The sequence below is a fragment of the Thamnophis sirtalis genome, unplaced genomic scaffold (genome assembly GCF_051295495.1).
Source record: "Thamnophis sirtalis isolate CommonGarterSnake01/CBP01778 unplaced genomic scaffold, rThaSir2_p1.2 scaffold_10, whole genome shotgun sequence".
NCBI lineage: Eukaryota > Metazoa > Chordata > Lepidosauria > Squamata > Natricidae > Thamnophis > Thamnophis sirtalis.
In genome coordinates, this window is record NW_028261390.1 from 1,345,723 (window position 1) to 1,365,956 (window position 20,234).

General features: G+C 49.8%; 1 protein-coding gene across 2 annotated transcripts in view; it reads right to left on the reverse strand.

The window, feature by feature from the left end:
• ADISSP (adipose secreted signaling protein) overlaps nt 1-18,565 on the reverse strand; it is a 28,925-nt gene extending 10,360 nt beyond the window's left edge. The window contains exons 1-3 of one of the 2 annotated variants that reach the window (XM_087723896.1): nt 18,463-18,565; nt 6,477-6,570; nt 4,366-4,508 (exon numbers count right to left, since the gene is read on the reverse strand). In XM_087723896.1, the coding sequence (XP_087580022.1) occupies nt 4,366-4,508; nt 6,477-6,495 (162 nt within the window). In that variant the 5' untranslated portion in view covers nt 6,496-6,570; nt 18,463-18,565. Of the gene's footprint in view, nt 1-4,365; nt 4,509-6,476; nt 6,571-16,353; nt 16,372-18,462 lie in introns of those variants that run through there. The other variant, XM_087723897.1, reaches the window with a different exon arrangement.
• Between the last annotated feature and the right edge of the window lie 1,669 nt (nt 18,566-20,234).

Consider the following 20,234-nt stretch of genomic DNA (forward strand, 5'->3'; position numbering starts at 1 on the left):
CATTCTACCATATTTGGTGGTCCTGTACTGAGGCCACGAAATACTGGAAAAGGATTAAAAAATGGCTAAAAGAGGTTACCGGGGCCAACATGGAATGGAGACCCGAGAACCTTCTACTAAGCATTAAACCAGAAAACATGAGCAGTTCAATATGGCATTTGAGCCTACATATAATTGTGGCCGCAAGAATAACTTATGCACAATTCTGGAAATCCACTACCATACCTTCGGAAGATGCTATAATTAAAAAGATCTATGAATGTGCAGAAATGGACAGAATGACGGGTTGGCTGAGGGACAAAGGAGAAACGGAACATTATCTTAGCTGGAACTTATGGTATATGTGGGCGACAAGGAGAACAGCAGGGACTTAAAAGGGGGAAAGTGAACATGGGTATTGTAATAGATCCCTGAACTTTGTAATGAGAAGATGTGGCTTAGAGACCTAACAATGAGGAAGGAAAGAAAAAAGTTGGGCTGTGAATGACTGTCACCGCGGGGGGGGGGGAGAGGGGGGGGTTGCATGTTTAAAATTGTATTTGTATCTGTATGTTTTACGCTTAAAAAAAATGTATAACTAATGAATGCCGATACAAAAGGCTGTATATTTACTTTATATTGTTACGTATGTTTTGTCTTTTCTTATGTTGTTGTATTTTTCTTTCTGTTTTTAAAGGTAATAATGTTTAATAAAAACTATTTAAAAAAAAAAAGAAAAAGAAAACACACACACTCACTCACGGCGATGTTGGAAATTTAGAAATGGACTAAACGGCCCAGATTTTATTCCAGATTTGGAATAAAAATTCTGAAATGAATTACAAAGGATCCTTCTCGTGGGAAAATGTTACTCCGAATTGTTTAGAGTAAATATAGGGAGATCTTGAAATCAATTCTAAGAAAACCCTTCCCGTGGGAAAATTCTTTTGTTTAGGGGTGGGAAAAACATGGTAAGATGGGACTCTGAAGGTTGAGCACTTGATGGAACTGGAAAGAACTATAAAGAATTTAATTAAAGGAGGAGAAGACTTCAATCCCGTCCCCGAGTACAGAATGGTACAGCGGAATGCCCTAATTTTGGGTGAGGTGAAGGATACTTGGGAATAAACACACTCCAAAATTAGTTTTGAGACTGTCTGCTATTATAGTATTATAGCTACTATTATTATCTGCTATTATTATTGTCTGCTATTATTATAGGGAATAAACACACTGCAAAATTAGTTTTGAGATTGTCTGCTATTATTATAGGATTTAAAATAGAGGTGATAGAAGAGGAACAAATTTATGGGACAAGCCTGAAGATGGGCTAGTTAGAAAATGGATTTTAAAATGACAAGCGATATGAATGGAAAAAAATGTTACACTGGATATACAAATTAATGGAGGAGACTCCTGCATTGAGCCCCTTGGACTGCAAGGCCATCCAACCGGTCAGTCCTAGAGGAGATCCACCCTGGCTGCTCTTTAGAAGGCCGGATCCTGAAGAGGAGACTCAAATGCTTTGGCCACCTAAGGAGAAGGAAGAAGGATTCCCTGGAGAAGAGCCTCATGCTGGGAACGATGGAGGGTAGAAGAAGAAGAAGGGGACGGCAGGGAAGGAGGGGGCTGGATGGAGTCACCCAAGCAGCCGGCCTGAGCTTCAATGGACTCCAGAGGATGGGAGAGGACAGGAAGGCCTGGAGGAACATGGTCCATGGAGTCACAATGGATTGGACATGACTTTGCAACTCACAACATTATCTATCTATCTATCTATCTATCTATCTATCTATCTATCTATCTATCTATCTATCTATCTATCATCTCTCTATCTATCATCTATCTATCTATCTATCTATCTATCTATCTATCTATCTATCATCTCTCTATCTATCATCTCTCTATCTATCTATCATCTATCTATCATCTATCTATCTATCTATCATCTATCTATCTATCTATCTATCTATCTATCTATCTATCTATCTATCTATCATCTATCTATCTATCAATCTATCATCTATCTATCTATCTATCTATCTATCTATCTATCTATCTATCTATCTATCTATCTATCTATCTATCATCTCTCTATCTATCATCTCTCTATCTATCAATCTATCTATCATCTATCTATCTATCTATCTATCTATCATCTATCTATCTATCTATCTATCTATCTATCTATCTATCATCTATCTATCTATCTATCTATCTATCTATCTATCAATCTATCAATCTATCTATCATCTATCTATCTATCTATCTATCTATCTATCTATCTATCTATCTATCTATCTATCTATCTCAAGTACTGGCCAACTAATGAGAAGGAAGAAGGACTCCCTGGAGAAGAGCCTCATGCTGGGAACGATGGAGGGCAAAAGAAGAAGAAGGGGACGGCAGAGAAGGAGGTGGCTGGATGGAGTCACCGAAGCAGCCGGCCTGAGCTTCAATGGACTCCAGAGGATGGGAGAGGACAGGAAGGCCTGGAGGAACCTGGTCCAGGGGGTTGCGATGGGTCGGACAGGACTTCGCAACTAAAAATACATGAACTTGCCCGGTGTCTTACTAATTAAAAGGGATATGCAAATCACTTGTATAACTTTCAGCAACTGGTTGGGGGGATTTCTGGGAGTTGAAACCCGTCGCCGGGTTTGAGAAACGCTGGCCTGACCTCAGAGAGACTCCATGTAAAGGAGAGTTATCCGAGAAACAAACTCAAATCTCCAAACTTTAAGCCTTGGGGACTTCAACTCCCAGAATTCCACAGCTGTTGCATTCTGGGAGTTGAAGTCCACAAGATTTAAAAGCGGCCAATGCTGGAGATCCCTCGTCTGAAGGGTCTATAACAGTGTTTCTCAACCTTGGTGACTTTAAGTCCTGTGGACTTCAACTCCCAGAATCCCCCAGCCAGCATAGCTGGCTGGGGGATTCTGGGAGTTGAAGTCCACAGGACTTAAAGTCACCAAGGTTGAGAAACACTGGTCTGTAAGGAAGTGGGATGGATGGGCTTCCCCAACCGATGGGGGCTCAGCACCACTCTGCCCTCTCCCCCAAGAGACCCCAGCGAGGCTGCCTCCCCCTCCGAACCCCGTAGCCCATCATCCCCAGGGATCCATCAATCCTGGGCCCGAGTTGCCAGCGGAGGCAGACCGAAGCTCATAAATATTCTAGCACTTTTTGAACATTCGATCTGGGAAAATGTTCTGCTTTCCCCCCCACCCACCCTCCTAATATCGAACAGGAGGAAATGAAGCTCAGGATACGAAGCCTCCCCCCCCACCCCCACGGGAACCAGCTGCCCCTCCCCCAAGTCTGTTGCCCCCCCCCCTCCCCTCCTGCTCCGATTTTTTATGCCCCAAAAGCCAAGCGAAATATCAAGCCAGCTGCTGCAATCAGGCTGTTCTGGAAGGAAGTCGGGGGGATAATTGGTTTTTGCATCCCAAACACCAGAAGCAATTAGGGGTTTTTGGAGGGGTGGGGGAGGAGAAAGGAAGGCGACTGCAGAAGGGATGAGACGGTGGAAAATTACAGGTGGATGGAGGCGGGGGGGGGGGAGAAAGAGAGAGAAAAGGGAGGGAGGAAAGAGAAAGGGAGGGGAAGAGAGAGAAACAGAAAGGGTAGGGAGGGAGGGAGGGAGAAAAGAGAAAGGGGGAAATGAGGGAGAAAGGAAGGAAGGAGGAGAGGAGGAGGAAGGAAGAAAGGGAGAGAGAGGGAGCAAAAAGGGAGGAAAGAAGGAAGGGTGAAGAGGAGGAAAGAAGGAAGGAGAGAGGGAGAGGAAGGGGGGAGGAAGCAGAGAGAGGAAGAGAGAAAAGGAGGAAGAGGGGGAAGGAAGCTAGGGTGAAAAGGAGGAAGGAAGAAAAGAAAGGGAAGGAGGAAGAAGAGAAAGATAGAAGGAGGGAGGGAGGAAGGAAGGGTTGGGAAGGAGGAAGGAAGGAGAGAGAGAAAAGGAGAGAGGAAGACAAAGGGAGGAAGGAGAGAGGGAGGAAGAGAGAAGGAGGGAGGGAAGGAGGAAGGAGAAAGAGAGAAAGGGAGGGAGGAAGGAACGGTGAGGAGGAGGAAAGAAAGAAGGAGAGAGGGAGAGGAAGGGGGAGGAAGCAGAGAGAGGAAGAGAAAAAAGGAGGAAGATAGGGAAGGAAGAAAGGGTGAGAAGGAGGAAGGAAGAAAAGAAAGAAAGGGAGGGAGGAAGGAAGACAAAGGGAGGGAGGAAGAAGAGAGAAGGAGGGAGGGAGGAAGGGTTGGGAAGGAGGAAGGAAGGAGAGAGAAAAGGAGGGAGGAAGGAGAGAGGGGGGAAGAGAGAAAGGGAGGGAGGGAGGAAAGAAGGAAGGGAGGCTGAACCAATTCTTCCAAGCCCCAGCCCCTCCCCATTTGCGGGCTCACCTTCACCAAGAAGCCCCCTTCCTTCTCCTGGCTGACCATCACCATGGAGTCGTGCAGCTTCTCGTCAAAATGGACGTGGCTGGAACTGCCCTCCACCGTCTGCGTTGGGGAGAAGCGGACTCCCCCCACTTTGGGGTTGCTGCCTGGGGGGGAGAAGCAGCAGGAAGAGGAAAGCTGGTTAGCCGGGGGAGGGGGGGCTTTTCGGGAGGTCTTGGAGCCCCCCCAAGGCCACCCTGGGCAGGTGGGAGGGATCCAGAGGGCATCTAGTCCAACCCCCCCCCCCCCGCATGGGCAGGGAGACCAATCCAACCGTCCTCAGCTGCCCCATTTCACGACCTGTCTGGCCACAGTCGTTAACTGAATCACAGCAGTTGTTAAGTGAGTAACCCGGCTGTTAAGTGAATCTGCTTGTCAGAAGATTTCAAAAGGGGACCGCGTGACATATACACACACACACACATGGGAAGACACGGTGACCGCCATAAAATTCTGGGAGTCGAAGGCCACGAGTTGGAGACCCCTCCCATGGTCCCCAGTTTGATACAGCCAGCCAGGAGCGATGGGAGTTGGAGTCCGTATGCAATCAATGACCTCACGGAGTCGTCACGCAATCGGCAACAGGGGAGGACAGTGGGGGGGGAGCGTGGGGGGGGGGGTTGTGTGTGTATGTGTGTGCCACACCCATAATTCTATGTGCATGTCACCCCCCCCGTGCTCCCCCTGCTTTTGGCACAGGGTGGCACGACGCCCCCCCTTTTCACCCTCCCCCAAGCAAAAACGCCCCCCCTCCCACCTCCTGAAGGCCCCCCCCGGAGGCCGCAAACCGCCTGCTTGGCCCAGAAGGCCCACCGATACGGCTCCATGTGCCACGGGTTAGCAATCATGGGGGTAGGGCATCCCATGGGGCGGTTGGTCTTGATGACCTCCGAGGTCCCTTCCAACTCCCCAGAAAGGACCAAGCCCACATTCCAAAAGCATTTTTTTAAAAAAAAAATTTGGTCAGCAATTTATCAGGTTTGTTTCTTGGCTGTTTTTCAGCCCCGTCCTCCCCTCCCTCCCTCCCTGCCCTCAATTGAGCCGGAGCGAGGAAATGAATTGGCCGATAAATTTCTCCTATCGATTAAGCCAGTGTTTCCCAACCTTGTCAACTTGAAGATGTCTGGACTTCAACTCCCAGAATTCCCCAGCCAGCATTCACGTATGAACAATTGAGTGTCTAGGACAGTGTTTCCCAACCTTGTCAACTTGAAGATGTCTGGACTTCAACTCCCAGAATTCCCCAGCCAGCATTCACGTATGAACAATTGAGTGTCTAGGACAGTGTTTCTCAACCTTGGCAACTTGAAGATGTCCGGACTTCAACTCCCAGAATTCCCCAGCCAGCATTCACGTATGAACAATTGAGTGTCTAGGACAGTGTTTCTCAACCTTGGCAACTTGAAGATGTCCGGACTTCAACTCCCAGAATTCCCCAGCCAGCATTCGCTGGCTGGGGAATTCTGGGAGTTGAAGTCCGGACATCTTCAAGTTGACAAGGTTGGGAAACACTGGATTAAGCCACAGACACAAAATCCCCACATCGCTCCGCCAGGCAGGCAGGCAGGAAGCATCCGCCGAAAGGGCTGGACGCCACTCGCCGAGGTTTTCGGCAACGGAGGACGACCGATCCATTCCACCGAGGGCCCCTACCTGGGACTTTTTTTTCAAGAGGGGGACTACAACCTCCATGGGTCCCAGCCAATGGGCTGAGATGGGGCGGCTGCCTTGGAGGAAGAGGCCCCGCCGGGGTTTGCCGGACCTCCCAAAAAAGGAATCGTTAAGAACATCTTTCGTGGTTTTCTTGCAGACGTTTAACGACCCAACTAAGATACGCCATCAGTGCTTGAAGGATTTGAGGACTGTGGTGTCCTTGGTCCTCCTGAGCGTGGTTGTTTTCTTGCAGGCGTTTCATTAGTCAACAAGCGGTGATGATGTCCAGGGAGCAACAAAGACACCACAGTGCTCCTTACACCCCACTCCCTCCGGCCCTCATGACGTTCCCTAGTTGGGTGATGAAACGTCTGTAAGAAAACCCCCCCAGCTCAGAGACCAGCCTCTGTCCCCCCACTCACCTTTGTTGGCTGTCGCCATCTGACCCGGCAAGAGTCACGCTGCGGCTGTACCAAAACCCCACGACCATCAGAGGGCCATGCTCCAGCAGGCTGCCTGGAGGGGAAAGAGGGGTGGGGGGATTTGGGAGAGGGAGAGAGAGAGAAAGGGAGAGAGAAAAGGAAGAAAGGGGAGGAGGGAGAGACGATGGAGGAAGAGAGAGGGGGAGAGAAAGGGAAGAGAATGAGAGGAAGAAGGAAAGGGAGGGGGGAGAAAAAAGGGAAAGAGAGGAAAAGGGAGAGGAAAAGAGGGAGGGGAGGAAAAAACAGAGAGGGAGGGAAAGAAATGGAGGGAAAGGGAGGGAGAAGCAAAAGAAGGAGGGAGAGAAAAAGAGAGAGGGAGAGAATGAGAGAGGGAGGAAGGGAGAGGGGGAAGGAGGGAGAAAGGGAGAGAAAGAGAGGGAGGGACAAAGAGAAAGAAAGAAAGAAAGGGAGAGAATGAATCAGAAAGAGGGGGAAAGGGAGAGAAAGAGAGGGAGAGAGAGAGAAAATGAGAGAGGGAGGGAGAGAGGAAAAGAGGGAGAAAAAAGGGAGAGAGAGAAATGGAGAGAAAAAGGGAGAGAGAGAGAAAGGGAGGGAGAGAAAGAAAGAAAGAAAGAAAGAAAGGGAGAAAAAGAGAGAGAAAAATGAGAGAGGGAGGGAGAGAGGAAAAGAGGGAGAAAAAGGGGAAAGAGAGAAATGGAGAGGAAAAGGGAGAGAGAAAGAAAGGGAGAGAAAGAAAGAAAGGGAGAAAAAGAGAGAAAAAATGAGAGAGGGAGGGAGAGAGGAAAAGAGTGAGAAAAAGGGAGAGAGAGAAATGGAGAGGAAAAGGGAGAGAGAGAAGGAAAGGGAGGGAGAGAAAGAAAGAAAGAGAAAAAGTGAGAGAAGGAGGGAGAGAGGAAAAGAGGGAGAAAAAAGGGAGAGAGAGAAATGGAGAGGAAAAGGGAGGGAGAGAGAAAGAAAGAAAGGGAGGGAGAAAGAAAGAAAGAGAGGGAAAGAGAGAGGGAGGGAGGGAGAGAGATGTGAGTGCAGGAACCCCTCCAGCCAAACCCTTCCCTCTTTCCTCTGCCTGGCCTCTCTCTTATCTGTTGGGAGCCGGGGTGGTGCAGGCAGAGGGGAGGGGGGGAAGGGTGAGGGGGGGGGGCAAAAGGAAGGACTGGAGGCAGCTGCCAAAACAGCTGGAGGGCGCAGAGGGAGGCAGGGCCCTCTTGAATGACCCACAACTCCCCTGGGGAGGCGGCGCCTTTTCTGCCTCTCTAGTCAGGTCCCGAAACGGCCTGCAAATCTGCTGCTGCAGGGGGTCCTCGACTTCACGACACCATTTGGGACCAGAAGGCAAGGCGGTTGTTAAGCGAAGGCACCTTCGTTTTATGACCTCTTCCGCCAGATTTGTCGAGTCAGCGGCAGCCGTTGTTAAGCGGATGCACTTATTTCACTGGAAGGCTGCAAACAGAGGACTCCGGGATCCGGCAAACCGCCCTGAGTACATGCCAGTAGCCAAGCGTTTGGATTTTGATCGGGGTGACCGTGGGGAAGGCTGCGACGGTCGTTAACTGTGAGGACCGGTGGTCAGTCGCCTTTTGGAGTGTAACTTTGAACGGTCCCTAAGTGAATGGTCGTAAGTCAAGGACTGATCCGTATTGCTGTCGCTGTTGTTTTTATTATTCTAAATTGGCTGTAATCGTGGCTCAGGCTAAGATTTGGAGGGATTTGAAGCCAAGCCAGAGAAAAGAAATTGCGACCATTTTTCACACTTACGACCAAGGCCACATCCCCGCGGTCACATGATCAAAATTCGAGACACTCGGCAACCGACTTGGGCCTATGACGATCGCTACGTCCCACAGTCCCGGTGAACCCCTACAGCAACGGGGCAAAATCGGGCCAAACTCAGTTAACGACGGTCTCCCTTGGCAACAGAAATTTCAGACTCCGGCACGGCCGTGCACCAAGGGCCAGCCGCAAGCTCGAATCGCCTTGCAATGATTAGGGGAAACGATCTTTTCCACAAACAGGGCAGCTCTTATCTGGAATATTTTCCATCCCACGAAGCCTACCCTGGCCTCCTGTGCACTTTAGACATGCTCAGATGCTGCCAAGGGTCTTTGGCGCCCAGCCCGAGTCCCGAAAACAATAAGAACCTCATTATTATCCTTTTTTCTGCCGGTTTTTTCCCCCCATCCGGGCATTGCTCCCTCCTGGCACGGGGGGCACCCGGCACGTGTCTGGCAAACAGACCGTTTTTCAGGTGTAAAAATAGACAAATCCCCCAACCCCCCCTTTTGCTCCCTGGTTCCCGTCCAAATAAATTATTCCAGCCATTAAAAGCACAATCATTAAAGCAACAGGCGCACCTGGAAACCGGCCACCTATCACCCAACAACAAAGGGGAGAAAGAATCGCACGAACGAGCCGGCGGATTTCTCGCTCCCTGTTTGGAGGCTTTGGCAAGCCTTTCAGCTGCTGATCCTGCGTGACACACACACACACCGCGCCCCCCTCCCCATCATGCACTCTCTTGTCCTCATCTCACCCCCCAACCCCCTCCCTCCCCCCCCCCCCGGCCAACCCATCAGCAAACCAGCTTGATGTCCTTTTACGAGTGCCGGAAGATAATGGAGAGAATTTGGACAACGTAGCGTAAAAAGGTCGCATCAAATCTGCAAGAGCTCGGAGGACTTTAGTGGGTTTACTTTTCCGACAATTTTATTTACGGAGGATAAAGGCAAAGATTCCCCCTGGACATGCGTGCTACTCGTTCCCGGCTCTAGGGGGCGACGCTCATTTCCGTTTCTAAGCGGAAGAGCCAGCGCCGTCCGAAGACGTCTCCGTGGTCATGCGGCAAATGACCACAACAGGAGGGGGGGGCATGAGAGCAGTCTTCCAGCATTTGAGGGGCTGCCCCCCCCCACACACACACAGACAATCAAGTCACCAGAATATAAACTGACAGCAAGCAACACTCCTTACTAGCACTGATGATGTTATATAGTTGGGTCATGGAACGTCCGCCAGAAAACTACCAAGCTCAGAGGCCACCAAGGACCCACAGTCCTCCTCCTCCTCCTCTCTGCAAACCCCTCTCCTTCTAGCACTGATGATGCTACCTAGCTGGGTCATGAAACGTTTGCGAGAAAACAAGCAAGCGCTCAGAAAACAGCCTTGCCCTTCCGGGATGAGCTTTGCTGACCAGCAGCCTTGTGGGCTGGGGGGGCGATTGGTGCCCATGTCCATGGACAGTACAGCCTCGGCCACAGGAAGAAGCCACGGAGATCTCCCAAAGCGCCCGAAGGCCAGAGAAGGAAGAATGGATGGAAACTGATCAAGGAGAGATTCAACTTGGAAATAAGGAGGGATTTCCTGACAGTGAGAACCATCAACCCATGGAACGGACGTTGCCTTCGGAAGTTGTGGGAGCTTCACCACTTGAGACTTTCAAGAAGAGACTGGACTGCCATCCGTCAGAAATGGTGTAGTAGTGTCTCCTGCTTGGGTGTGGGGTTGGACTAGAAGACCTCCAAGGTCCCTTCCAACTCTGTTAATCTATTAAAGCTGATTAGGGGGCTGGAGGCTAAAACAGATGAAGAACGGTTGCAGGAACTGGGTATGGCCAGTTGAACGAGAAAGAAGGACCAAGGGAGACACGATAGCATCTTCCGATATCTCGGGGGCTGCCCCAAAGAAGAGGGAGTCAAGCTATTCCCCAAAGCCCCCGAGGGGCAGGACAAGAAGCAATGGGTGGAAACTAATCAAGGAGAGAAGCAAGCTGGAATTAAGGAGGAATTTCCTGATATTGAGGACAATTTAACTAGTACAGTGTTTCTCAACTTTGTCAACTTGAAGATGTCTGGACTTCAACTCCCAGAATTCCCCAGCCAGCGAATGCTGGCTGGGGAATTCTGGGAGTTGAAGTCCAGACATCTTCAAGTTGACAAGGTTGAGAAACACTGAACCAGTAGAACTGCTTGCCGCTAGAAGCCGTGGCCGCTCCATCCCTGGAGGCTTTCGAGAAGAGGTCGGACAGCCATTTGCCTGGAATGGTGTAGTGTCAACTGCGTGGGCGAGGGGTTGGACTAGAGGACCTCCAAGGTCCCTTCCAACCCTGTCATTCTAAAACTTGGCGAGTGACATGCGAAATTTGGGACGTTCACGCCGCGAAAGCCGGCTTTGTGCTCCGACGGCTGCAAACGAAGCAGGATTGCAAAAACGGAACGATCCGAGGAGATCTTTAATATCTTCCAGCTGGCAAAACAAAAAGAAGATTTTCATCTGCATGAAAACTCTTCCCGATTTGCAAGAGGCAGAAATAACCCATCTGCATTTCCAGAACAGGGAGCCGGGGTTATGGGGATTGTAGTGCCGGAAGGAGAGAAATTGCCCCCCGGGCTGATTTCGTGACCCTGCTCCAGCGGCTCCAGAAAACGGAAAGCAGAGGCAGTGGTCCTGGACTTACAACGGTTCATTTAGTGACCGAAGATACAACGGTCCCTCCCCCCCCAAAAAATAACTCACTGTTCACGACGGTCGCGGGCATCTGCGCGATCCAAATACAGAAGCTTGGCAACTGACTCACATTTATGACGGTCGCTGTAACGTAGGGTCGATCACGCGGTCCCCGTTTGCGAACTATTGACCAGCTCAACAACTCAATAACCATGGGAGTAACTTAACAACTGTGGCGATTCACTTAGCAACGGTGGCAGGAGAGGTCGTAAAACGGGACGGAACTCATGTAACGCATTTCTCAGCGTAGCCCGCGGCCGTTAAATTGAGGATTGCCTGTTCCATCCCAGTTGGTCTCTTCTAAAAAAAAGCCTCCAGCAATGGAGCACCCGCAACTCCTAGTGGCACGCTGTTCCACTGGTTAATTGTTCTCATGGTGAGGAAGTTTCTCCTTCTTCCTAGGTTGCCTCTCTCCTTGATTAGTTTCCATCTATCTGTACAGGGGCTTTGGAAAATAGGTTGACCCCCCCCTCTTCTTCTTCTTTGGGGGCCCCCCCTCAAATATTGGAAGGCTGCTGTCGTGTCATTCCTAGTCCCGGTACAGAATAACAGAATTGAAAGGGACCCTGGAGGTCTTCTAGTCCAGCCCCCCTGCTCAAGAAGGAAACCCCACCATTTCAGCCAGTCTCTTCTTAAAAGCCTCAAACACCTAGTGGCAAGCAGTCCCCCTGGCAAATTGCTTCTCACTGTCGGAATCAACAGAAAGCAACTCTAAAATGGGGAAAGACCAAAGACCAAATGTTGGCTTACGGATAGGGGAGGATCCATTCTGCAGGCCGAGGTTCCCGTTGGGGTGAACGTCACAATCCAGACAAGATTCCCCAAAGGAAGATTTTTTGCCAGATCCCCCCCTCCTCCTTTCAGTTTGCTTGACAGTTGCTGTTGTTGTTTTCCTAAGAAACACATCCCAATCCTTGCCCTCCCGGGGTTCAGTTTTGCCTGACACAGCGGGATGCTGTCACTTTCACAAGCCAAGATCAGCAAAACCCCCCACCCCTTTACAAGCTTTCAAAACTGGCCGCCTGCTGGCTAGAAAGAGGTTTAAAGGGGCGTCTTTTTTTTTGTTTCTAAAGAGATCCAGACACCAAAAAAAGGGATTTAAACGGATCGATTGCACCATGGCTTAAAGGTAAACCAGGATTAGGGTTCATCTAAATCAGGGGTGGCCGACCCCCCGGAGGCTTTAAGGACTTCAACCCTTGGAATTCTCCAGCAGCTGGCTAGAGAATTATGGGAGTTGAAGTCCACGAGTCTTAAAGTGGCCGAGTTTGGAGACCTCTGATCCAAGTGGAGAGATTGCAGAGGAAGGGATTGCAAGAGAGTAAATTATGCTGGCTGGGGAATTCTGGGAGTTGAAGTCCACAAGTCTTAAAGTGGCCGAGTTTGGAGACCTCTGATCCAAGTGGAGAGATTGCAGAGGAAGGGATTACAAGAGAGTAAGCTAGGCTGGCTGGGGAATTCTGGGAGTTGAAGTCCACAAGTCTCAAAGTGGCCGAGTTTGGAGACCTCTGATCCAAGTGGAGAGATTGCAGGATTACAAGAGAGTAAATTATGCTGGCTGGGGAATTCTGGGAGTTGAAGTCCTCCAGGCTTAAAGTCTTCACGGTTGGAGATCCCCTGGTCCAAATTATCAGGTCCGCAACGAAGCAAAAATACCCCCTAAAGAAGACTATCGCTGAACATGCGCAGGAAATATTGCAAGTAGATTTAGTGGTTTGGATTCCATCAATTCAACACACAGGCAAAATAACAACAGGATGAATGACGGGGGCATCCGCAGGGCTGGGGATTTTGCAAGAAATGTGAGAAACGTTCAGAAAAAATAATAATCCATAGGTTTGTAAGTTCTGACGGTTGAACCAGAAGTTTCTTGGAGGAGAATAATTAGCCCAAATGCACCTGAAAACGTTTGAGTTCTAGCAGAGAAGGCAAAGGCTCTGAATATGTGAAGTTCAGCATTATAGGCTGCGGGCTCCACACACACACACAGACACGCACACACCCCTTTGGCCAGGAGTAAATGTCACTCAAGAGGACTTCTCGGGTGATGTGAATAGGGCGATGGCAAGGGCGGGGGGGGGGGCGGGCGTGCGTTACACACAAACAGCTTTTCCCTGCATTTGGGCCTCCTGCTGCTCTTCCAGCACATTCCCGGATAATAGCAATGCTCCCGGGGAAAATAAGGCAGTACCCTTTGTGAATAGCTAAATGGGGTAGAAAAGAGGGAAGGAGGGAGGGAGATAAGGAGAGGGAGGGAGGGAGGGAGAAAGGAAGGAGAAAGAGAAAAAGGAGAGGTAGTAAAGAAAGGAGGAAGACAGAAGGAGGGAGGGAGGAGAAAGAGAAAAAGGAGGGAGGAAGAAAGGAAGGAAAAAGAAAGAAGGGAGGAATAAAGGAAGGAGGAGAAAGAGAAGAGAGAGGGGGGAAAGAGGGAAGGAAGGAAAAAAGAAAGAAGGGAGGAATAAAGGAAGGAGGAGAAAGAGAAGAGAGAGGGGGGAAAGAGGGAAGGAAGGAAAAAAATAGGAGGGTTGGAGGAGAAAGAGAGAATGGAGAGAGGAAAAAGAAAAGGGAGGAAGAAAGGAAAGAGAAAAGTGAAGGAGAGAAGGAAGGAAGAAGTAAAGGAATGAAGGAGAGAGGGGGAGGAGAAAGACAGTAGGGGGGAGGGAAGAAGAAAGGAAGGAGAAAGAGAAAAGAGGGAGAAATGGAGGAAAAAGAAAAGGGAGGAAGAAAGGAAAGAGAAAAGAGGGAGAGAAGGAAAGGAGGAAGTAAAGGAATGAAGGGGAGAGGGGGAGGAGAAAGACAGTAGGAGGGAGGGAAGAAGAAAGAAGGAGAAAGAGAAAAGAGGGAGAAATGGAGGAAAAAGAAAATGGAGGGAAGGAAGAAGGAAGTAAGGAAGCAAGGAAAAAGAGAAGAGGGAGAAAGGAAGGGAAAAGAAAATGGAGGAGGGATGGAAGAAGGGAGTAAAGGAAGGAGGGAAGGAGACAGAAGGAGGAAGAAAGAAAGAAAGAGAAAATGGTAGGAGGGAGGAAAGAAGGAAGGAAGCCAGACTGCCCAGCCAGGGGACTCTCCAACCGGCTCCCACAGTCACAACACTGGAAACCTCCCACCACCCACTCCTCACAAATGCCAGGGTGCCCGCAGGGGTGCCCGGGCGGTGACTGACTGGCCTCAGGAGGGAGCCCTGCTCTCTCCGCACCGGATCACAAAGGGTGCCTCTTGCCACGCCTTTGGCAGACCGAAAGCCCTGGCCCCCCCTTCCCCCCCCCCTTCCCCCCCCCCGTCCTCCCCTCGCCCCCCCCCGGCTCCTGCGGCCGACCTTCTCCCGCGGCAAAGGGGGGAGGTGGCTGGTGTGCCAACGGCTGAGCCCAGACGGAAAGAATCCCTCTGGCACACAAGTCCACTCCAGGAATTCCAAACAACACCCCCCCCGGGGCCAAATCAACCAGTCACTGTGACCCCCCCATTTATTTTTACTGCCAGCAGACCCTGAAAACAGCCAAGCGAGACAGTTACTACATTTTGCTCCATTTTACAGCCTTTCTTGCCACCGTTGTTAAGTGAATCCCCTGCAGTTGTTAAGTGAATCCGGCTTCCCCTCACTGACTTTGCCTGCCGGAAGGTTGCAAAAGGGGAACCCCTTGACCCGGGGACGCTGCGACCGTCATAAATAGGAGTCGGTTGCCAAGGGTTCGAATTTTGTTCACGTGAGCAGCGGAACGCTGCAACGGGGTGAAAAACGGCCCTTTTTTCCAGTGCCGTTGGAACTTTGAACGGTCGCTAAGTGAACCGTTGTAAGTTGAGGACCTCCTGTATATAGATATCTCAAAGGTGCTTCTCCAAAAGCAACTGAATCTTCTTGGGGTTTTTTTTTTTTTGGAAAAGGTTTCATTTCTCAACCAAGAAGCTTAACCCAGAACTGAAGAAGCTTCCCGGATGAGAAGCGAAACCTCTTTTCAAGAAAAAGAAAAACCAAAACCCAGAAAGTCTCTGGAGATTCTCAGCCATCCAGGTCAGGATTGTCCCAAAGGTGTTTTTCTTCAAGAGGCCCCTGGAGTTTCTTGGTTTTGCTTTGAAGGGGTTTCGCTTCTCATCCAAAAAGCTTCTTCAGTTCAACCCTAACCCAGAACTGAAGAAGCTTCCTGGAGGAGAAGCGAAACCTCTTTTCAAGAAGAAAAAAAACAGCAATCAAGGAAGATGCGTTTTTTTTGGGGGGGGGGGAATCCACCTTTGGGTCAACCAGGAGACCTGATGAAGAAGCTCCAGAAACGTCAACATAGAAATGGATAATAGAGTCGAGGTGGCGCAGTGGTTAAATGCAGCACTGCAGGCTACTTCAGCTGACTGCAGTTCGGCTGTTCAAATCTCACCGGCTCAAGGTTGACTCAGCCTTCCATCCTTCCGAGGTGGGTAAAATGAGGACCCGGATTGTTGTTGGGGGCAATATGCTGACTCTGTAAACCGCTTAGAGAGGGCTGAAAGCCCTATGAAGCGGTATATAAGTCTAACTGCTATTGCTATTGCTATGCTATGCTTATCTATCTATCTATCTATCTATCTATCTATCTATCTATCTATCTATCTATCTATCTATCATCTATCTATCTACTCTATCTATCTATCTATCTATCTATCTATCTATCTATCTATCTATCTATCTATCTATCTATCTATCTATCTATCTATCTATCTATCTATCTATCTATCTATCTATCTATCTATCTATCTATCTATCTATCTGCAATATTGCAGGTTAACTCTGCTCACTGCCAGGAGTTTGTTCCTGGTTGACTCAGCCTTCCATCCTTCCGAGGTGGGTGAAATGAGGACCCGGATTGTTGTTGGGGGTGATATGCTGACTCTGTAAACCGCTTAGAGAGGGCTGAAAGCCCTATGAAGCGGTATATAAGTCTAACTGCTATTGCTAATATCCTTCCGTCCTGGCGCAGAAGCTCTCCATGGGTAGACGATGCCACCTCCATGCTTGATGCGTGTTGAAGCAGGACGCACCACATCCGCGTGACTGCCCCCCTTCTGCTTCCTTCGCCCTTTCGGGAAATGTGAAGGGTCCCTCGGAGAGTTGGGGGGGGGGGGCGTTTCCCCAGGCAACGCCTTCCGTTCCACGAAGCAGCTCTCCCACGAGATCATCTCCACAGAGGCCCGGTCTACGGTGATCTCTCGACGTCCAATTCTCTACTACTCAATTACTACTCCAGGGCAACTTTGGGATAAACATGGGGCAGGCTTAGGAAAAGGGAGGGCACCCTTGAGGCCATCCAACCGGGCCTGGCCTGGGAGGAAAGGTCAAGAACGCTCAAGGGGAAGAGACGGAGAACAGGAAGGATAATTCCCCTGGGGAACTCACCCCCACAAGATAAGGCAGTGGCCACCACTGGAGGGAGGGCTCTCCCAGGGACCTGGCTATTTTCGGGGGCGGGGGTGTTTCTTGAAGACCCCAGCTTGGGAAAATGGCACCCCCAGTCACTTGAGGGTGAGGTGGGCAGCCTATAAATAAAATAAAATAAAATAATAAATAAAATAAAAATACATGAAATAATGAAATAAAATGATGAAATAATATATGACGAAATGAAACTAAATACAATAAAATAATGAATGGAAATGATACCATAATAAAATAAAATAATGAAATGAAATAAAATAATATAAATAAAATAGTATAAAAATACATGAAATAATAAAATAAAATGATGAAATAATATATGAAGACATGAAACTAAATACAATAAAATAATGAATGGAAATAATACCATAATAAAATAAAATGATGAAATGAAATAATATAAATAAAATAGTATAAAAATACATGAAATAATAAAATAAAATGATGAAATAATATATGACGACATGAAACTAAATACAATAAAATAATGAACGGAAATAATACCATTATAAAATAAAATAATGAAATAAAATAAAATAATATAAATAGAATAAAATAATAAATAAAAATAAATAAATGCAATAAAAATACATGAAATAATACACGATGAAATGAAATCAAATACAATCAAATAATGACTGGATATAACACCATAAGAAAATTTTTAAAAAATAAAACAAAACAAAATAATAAAACACTGAACTGAAATAATACAGTACAATGCAGTAACGAAACAAAATAATACAATAATGAAATAAAATAATGAAATGAAAAAAATGATATAAAATAAAATACAATAAAACTTTTAAAAAACCCACTGGAGGTTAAGAAGAGAGTAGGCTAGGCTAGACTATTTGAAATAGTATATACTTCTTTATATACATTATAGTATACAATGAGCAGTGGCCTGGACTAGAAAACCTCCAAGATCCCTTCCAGCTCTATTCTATGTTTAGAGAACCGAGTTCTAATCCCGCCTTAGGCAAGAAAAACCGGCTGAGGAACTCCAAGGCCAATCACCAGGTGACTTCTAGTCCCACACATTAGACATCAAAGCCAGCTGGGCGATGTGGGCCAGTCCCTCCCTCCCCCTCCCTCTCTCAGTCCAACCCACCTCGCAGGATTGTTGTTATGGGGAAAATAGGTGGAAGTTGCCGCCTTGAGTTCTTTATCCGAATAATAAAGACAGGACATAAATCAATAAAGCACAAGACCTTCTCCCTCGCCCCATATGGAAACCGCTCCACCAGCTTCATCTACACCTTCAACCTACCTCCCCCCCCCAACTATCACCCTGGGCAGCCCTGGCAGGGCAGGATGGATGTTGTAGTCCCAGCCTGGTGGAAGACAGCCGGATCCTTCCCCTGGCGCCAAGGCCAAGGGGCTGCTTGTTAAAGGAGGCGGGGAGGGGGGCTTTATTGCTATATATGTATATATATATATTGCAATAAAATGTATATTCTGCAAGCCAAGAAGTGGGCTGCAGGGAGGAGGGGGCTTCCAGACGGGGAATTTAAATCCGCCCCCCCCAGTGCTGCATCAATGCACCAAGCTTTGGTTTGGGTGGGGGGGGGAGAGGCTCTGGCTCCCTCCCCGCCTTGTGTCTGGGGGAGGCTGCGACTGCAGGTTGGGGGGGGCAGGAAAAAGGGGGCTACCTTGACCCCCCCCCCACAATTGACCCAGCTCCCCCCACCCCTCCCCAAGGCAGAAATCCCCAAAGCCGAAGACGGGCTCCGCGGGCGCCCGGTTGCAAAAGGAGGGTTGCGGGGAGAGGGCTTTGCAAAGGACAGCTGCATTGGAGGAGAGGGAAGGACGGCGCACCACGCGGCGATCCCGGGTCCAAAGCAAGAGGAAGGAGGGGAAGAGACACCCGCCTCGCACAAATACACACACAGCCGGAGTTTTTAACCACGGGAAGCCGGGGGTCCCGACGCCAACGGCCCGCTACAACCCCCCACCACCACCAACCCCGAGGCGGCTGGGAATGATGGGACTTGTAGTCCCCCCCCCCGTCCAGCGTCCGCGGGGGAGGGAGGGAGAGAAGCGGCGGTGGCCGGAGACTGAACTCACCTCGCTGCAGCGGGGGAAAGGAAACAGCCGAGCCCGCCGGGAGAAGGACCGTCTCGGCCGCCGCTGCCGAGCCTGGCGCGGGACTCCGGGCAGCCGCTGCCGGGCAGGCTCCGCAGGGGAGGCGTCGCCCCGCCCTCTCGCTCCCCATTGGCCCCTGCAACAAAGAGGCCGTCGCCCCGCCCCGCCCCCCCCGCCGTCCTCGCGTGTTTGGATTGGAGGGGAGGGGAGAGGCGGGGCCTCGTCGGTTGAGCGCGAAGGGGCCCCCCAGGCGGGAGGGAGGGGGCGTGGCCAAGGGACGGGAGGCGCAGCCAATGGGAGGCCGCGAAGGGGAGCAACTGTTGTTGCAAGGGCGGCGCGTGGCCGGGAGTTGGCGCTGCGCCGCCTCGAGCGATCCGGACTGGCCGGGCGGATTGCAAAGGGGGGAACGGGGGACGGAGGGGCTACATTGCACCGGGGGTTGCGGGGAGGGGGGGGACACAGCTGACCTTCGTCTCCCCCATCCCTCCCCTCCCTCCCCTAAAGACTGGCATTTTCCCCCCACTCCTGGGAAGCGTTTCTCCTTCGGTAGCCCTGATGGTGTTCCCTAGTTGGGTCACGAGACGTCTGCAAGGAAACCACCCAGCTTAGAGAGCACCAAGGAACCCCCACCCCAATTGTCCTCCTCCTCCCCCTCCTCTCTGCAAACTCCTCTCCCTTCTAGCCTTGATGATGTTACCTAGTTTGGTCATGAAACGTCCACAAGAAAACCGCCAAGTTTGGGAAGCACCAATGATCCCACAGTCCTCCTCATCCTCCCTGCAAAGCCCACTCCTCCTGGTAGCACTGCTGACGTTACATAGTTGGGTCATGAGACGTCTGCAAGGAAACCACCAAGTTCGGAGAGTCTTCCTCCTTCGCCTCCTCCTCCTCCTCCCTGCAAACCCCATTTCATTCTAGCGCTGAGGGTTTGCAGGGAGGAGGAGGAGGAGGCGAAGGAGGAAGACTCTCCGAACCACCAAGGGTTTTGCAGGGAGTCTTCCTCTTCCACCTGTCCTTCACTCCGCAAAGCCACTCCCCCTTAGCCATGATGGTGTTACCCAGTTTGGTCCTGAAACGCCTGCAAAGAAAACAGCCAAATTCAGGGAGCACCAAGAACCCCATAGTCCTCCTCCACCCACCCTTCTAGCTTTGATGGATTGGATTGGATTTGGATTTATTACATTTATATGCCGCCCTTTTCCCTGAAGGGGACTCAGGGCGGCTCACAATTCAAGTCAGGGAAGGGGGTACAGATAAGGGATAAAAAAGACGAACATAACAATACACAATTTAAAAGCACACAACAGTCATACCAATTCGAGACGGGGGCAATAGTTCTTTAGCCCCAGGCCTGTCGGAACAGCCAGGTTTTAAGGGCTATGCGGAAGGCCTGGAGGGTGGTGAGGGTTCGAATCTCCACGGGGAGCTCGTTCCAGAGGGTCGGAGCAGCCACAGAGAAGGCTCTCCTCCGGGTAGTCGCCAGTTGACACTGCCGGCGGATGGAATTCGGAGGAGGCCTAATCTGTGGGATCTAATCGGTCTGGCGGAGGTGATTGGCAGCAGGCGGTCTCTCAAGTACCCAGGTCCAATACCATGATGATGTTACATAGTTTGGTCATGAAATGTTCACAAGAAAACCCCAAGTTCAGGGAGCCCCGAGGAATCCCATAGTCATCCTCGTCCTCCCTGCAAAGCCCACTCCTCCCGGTAGCACTGATAATGTTACATAGTTTGGTCATGAAATGTCCACACAA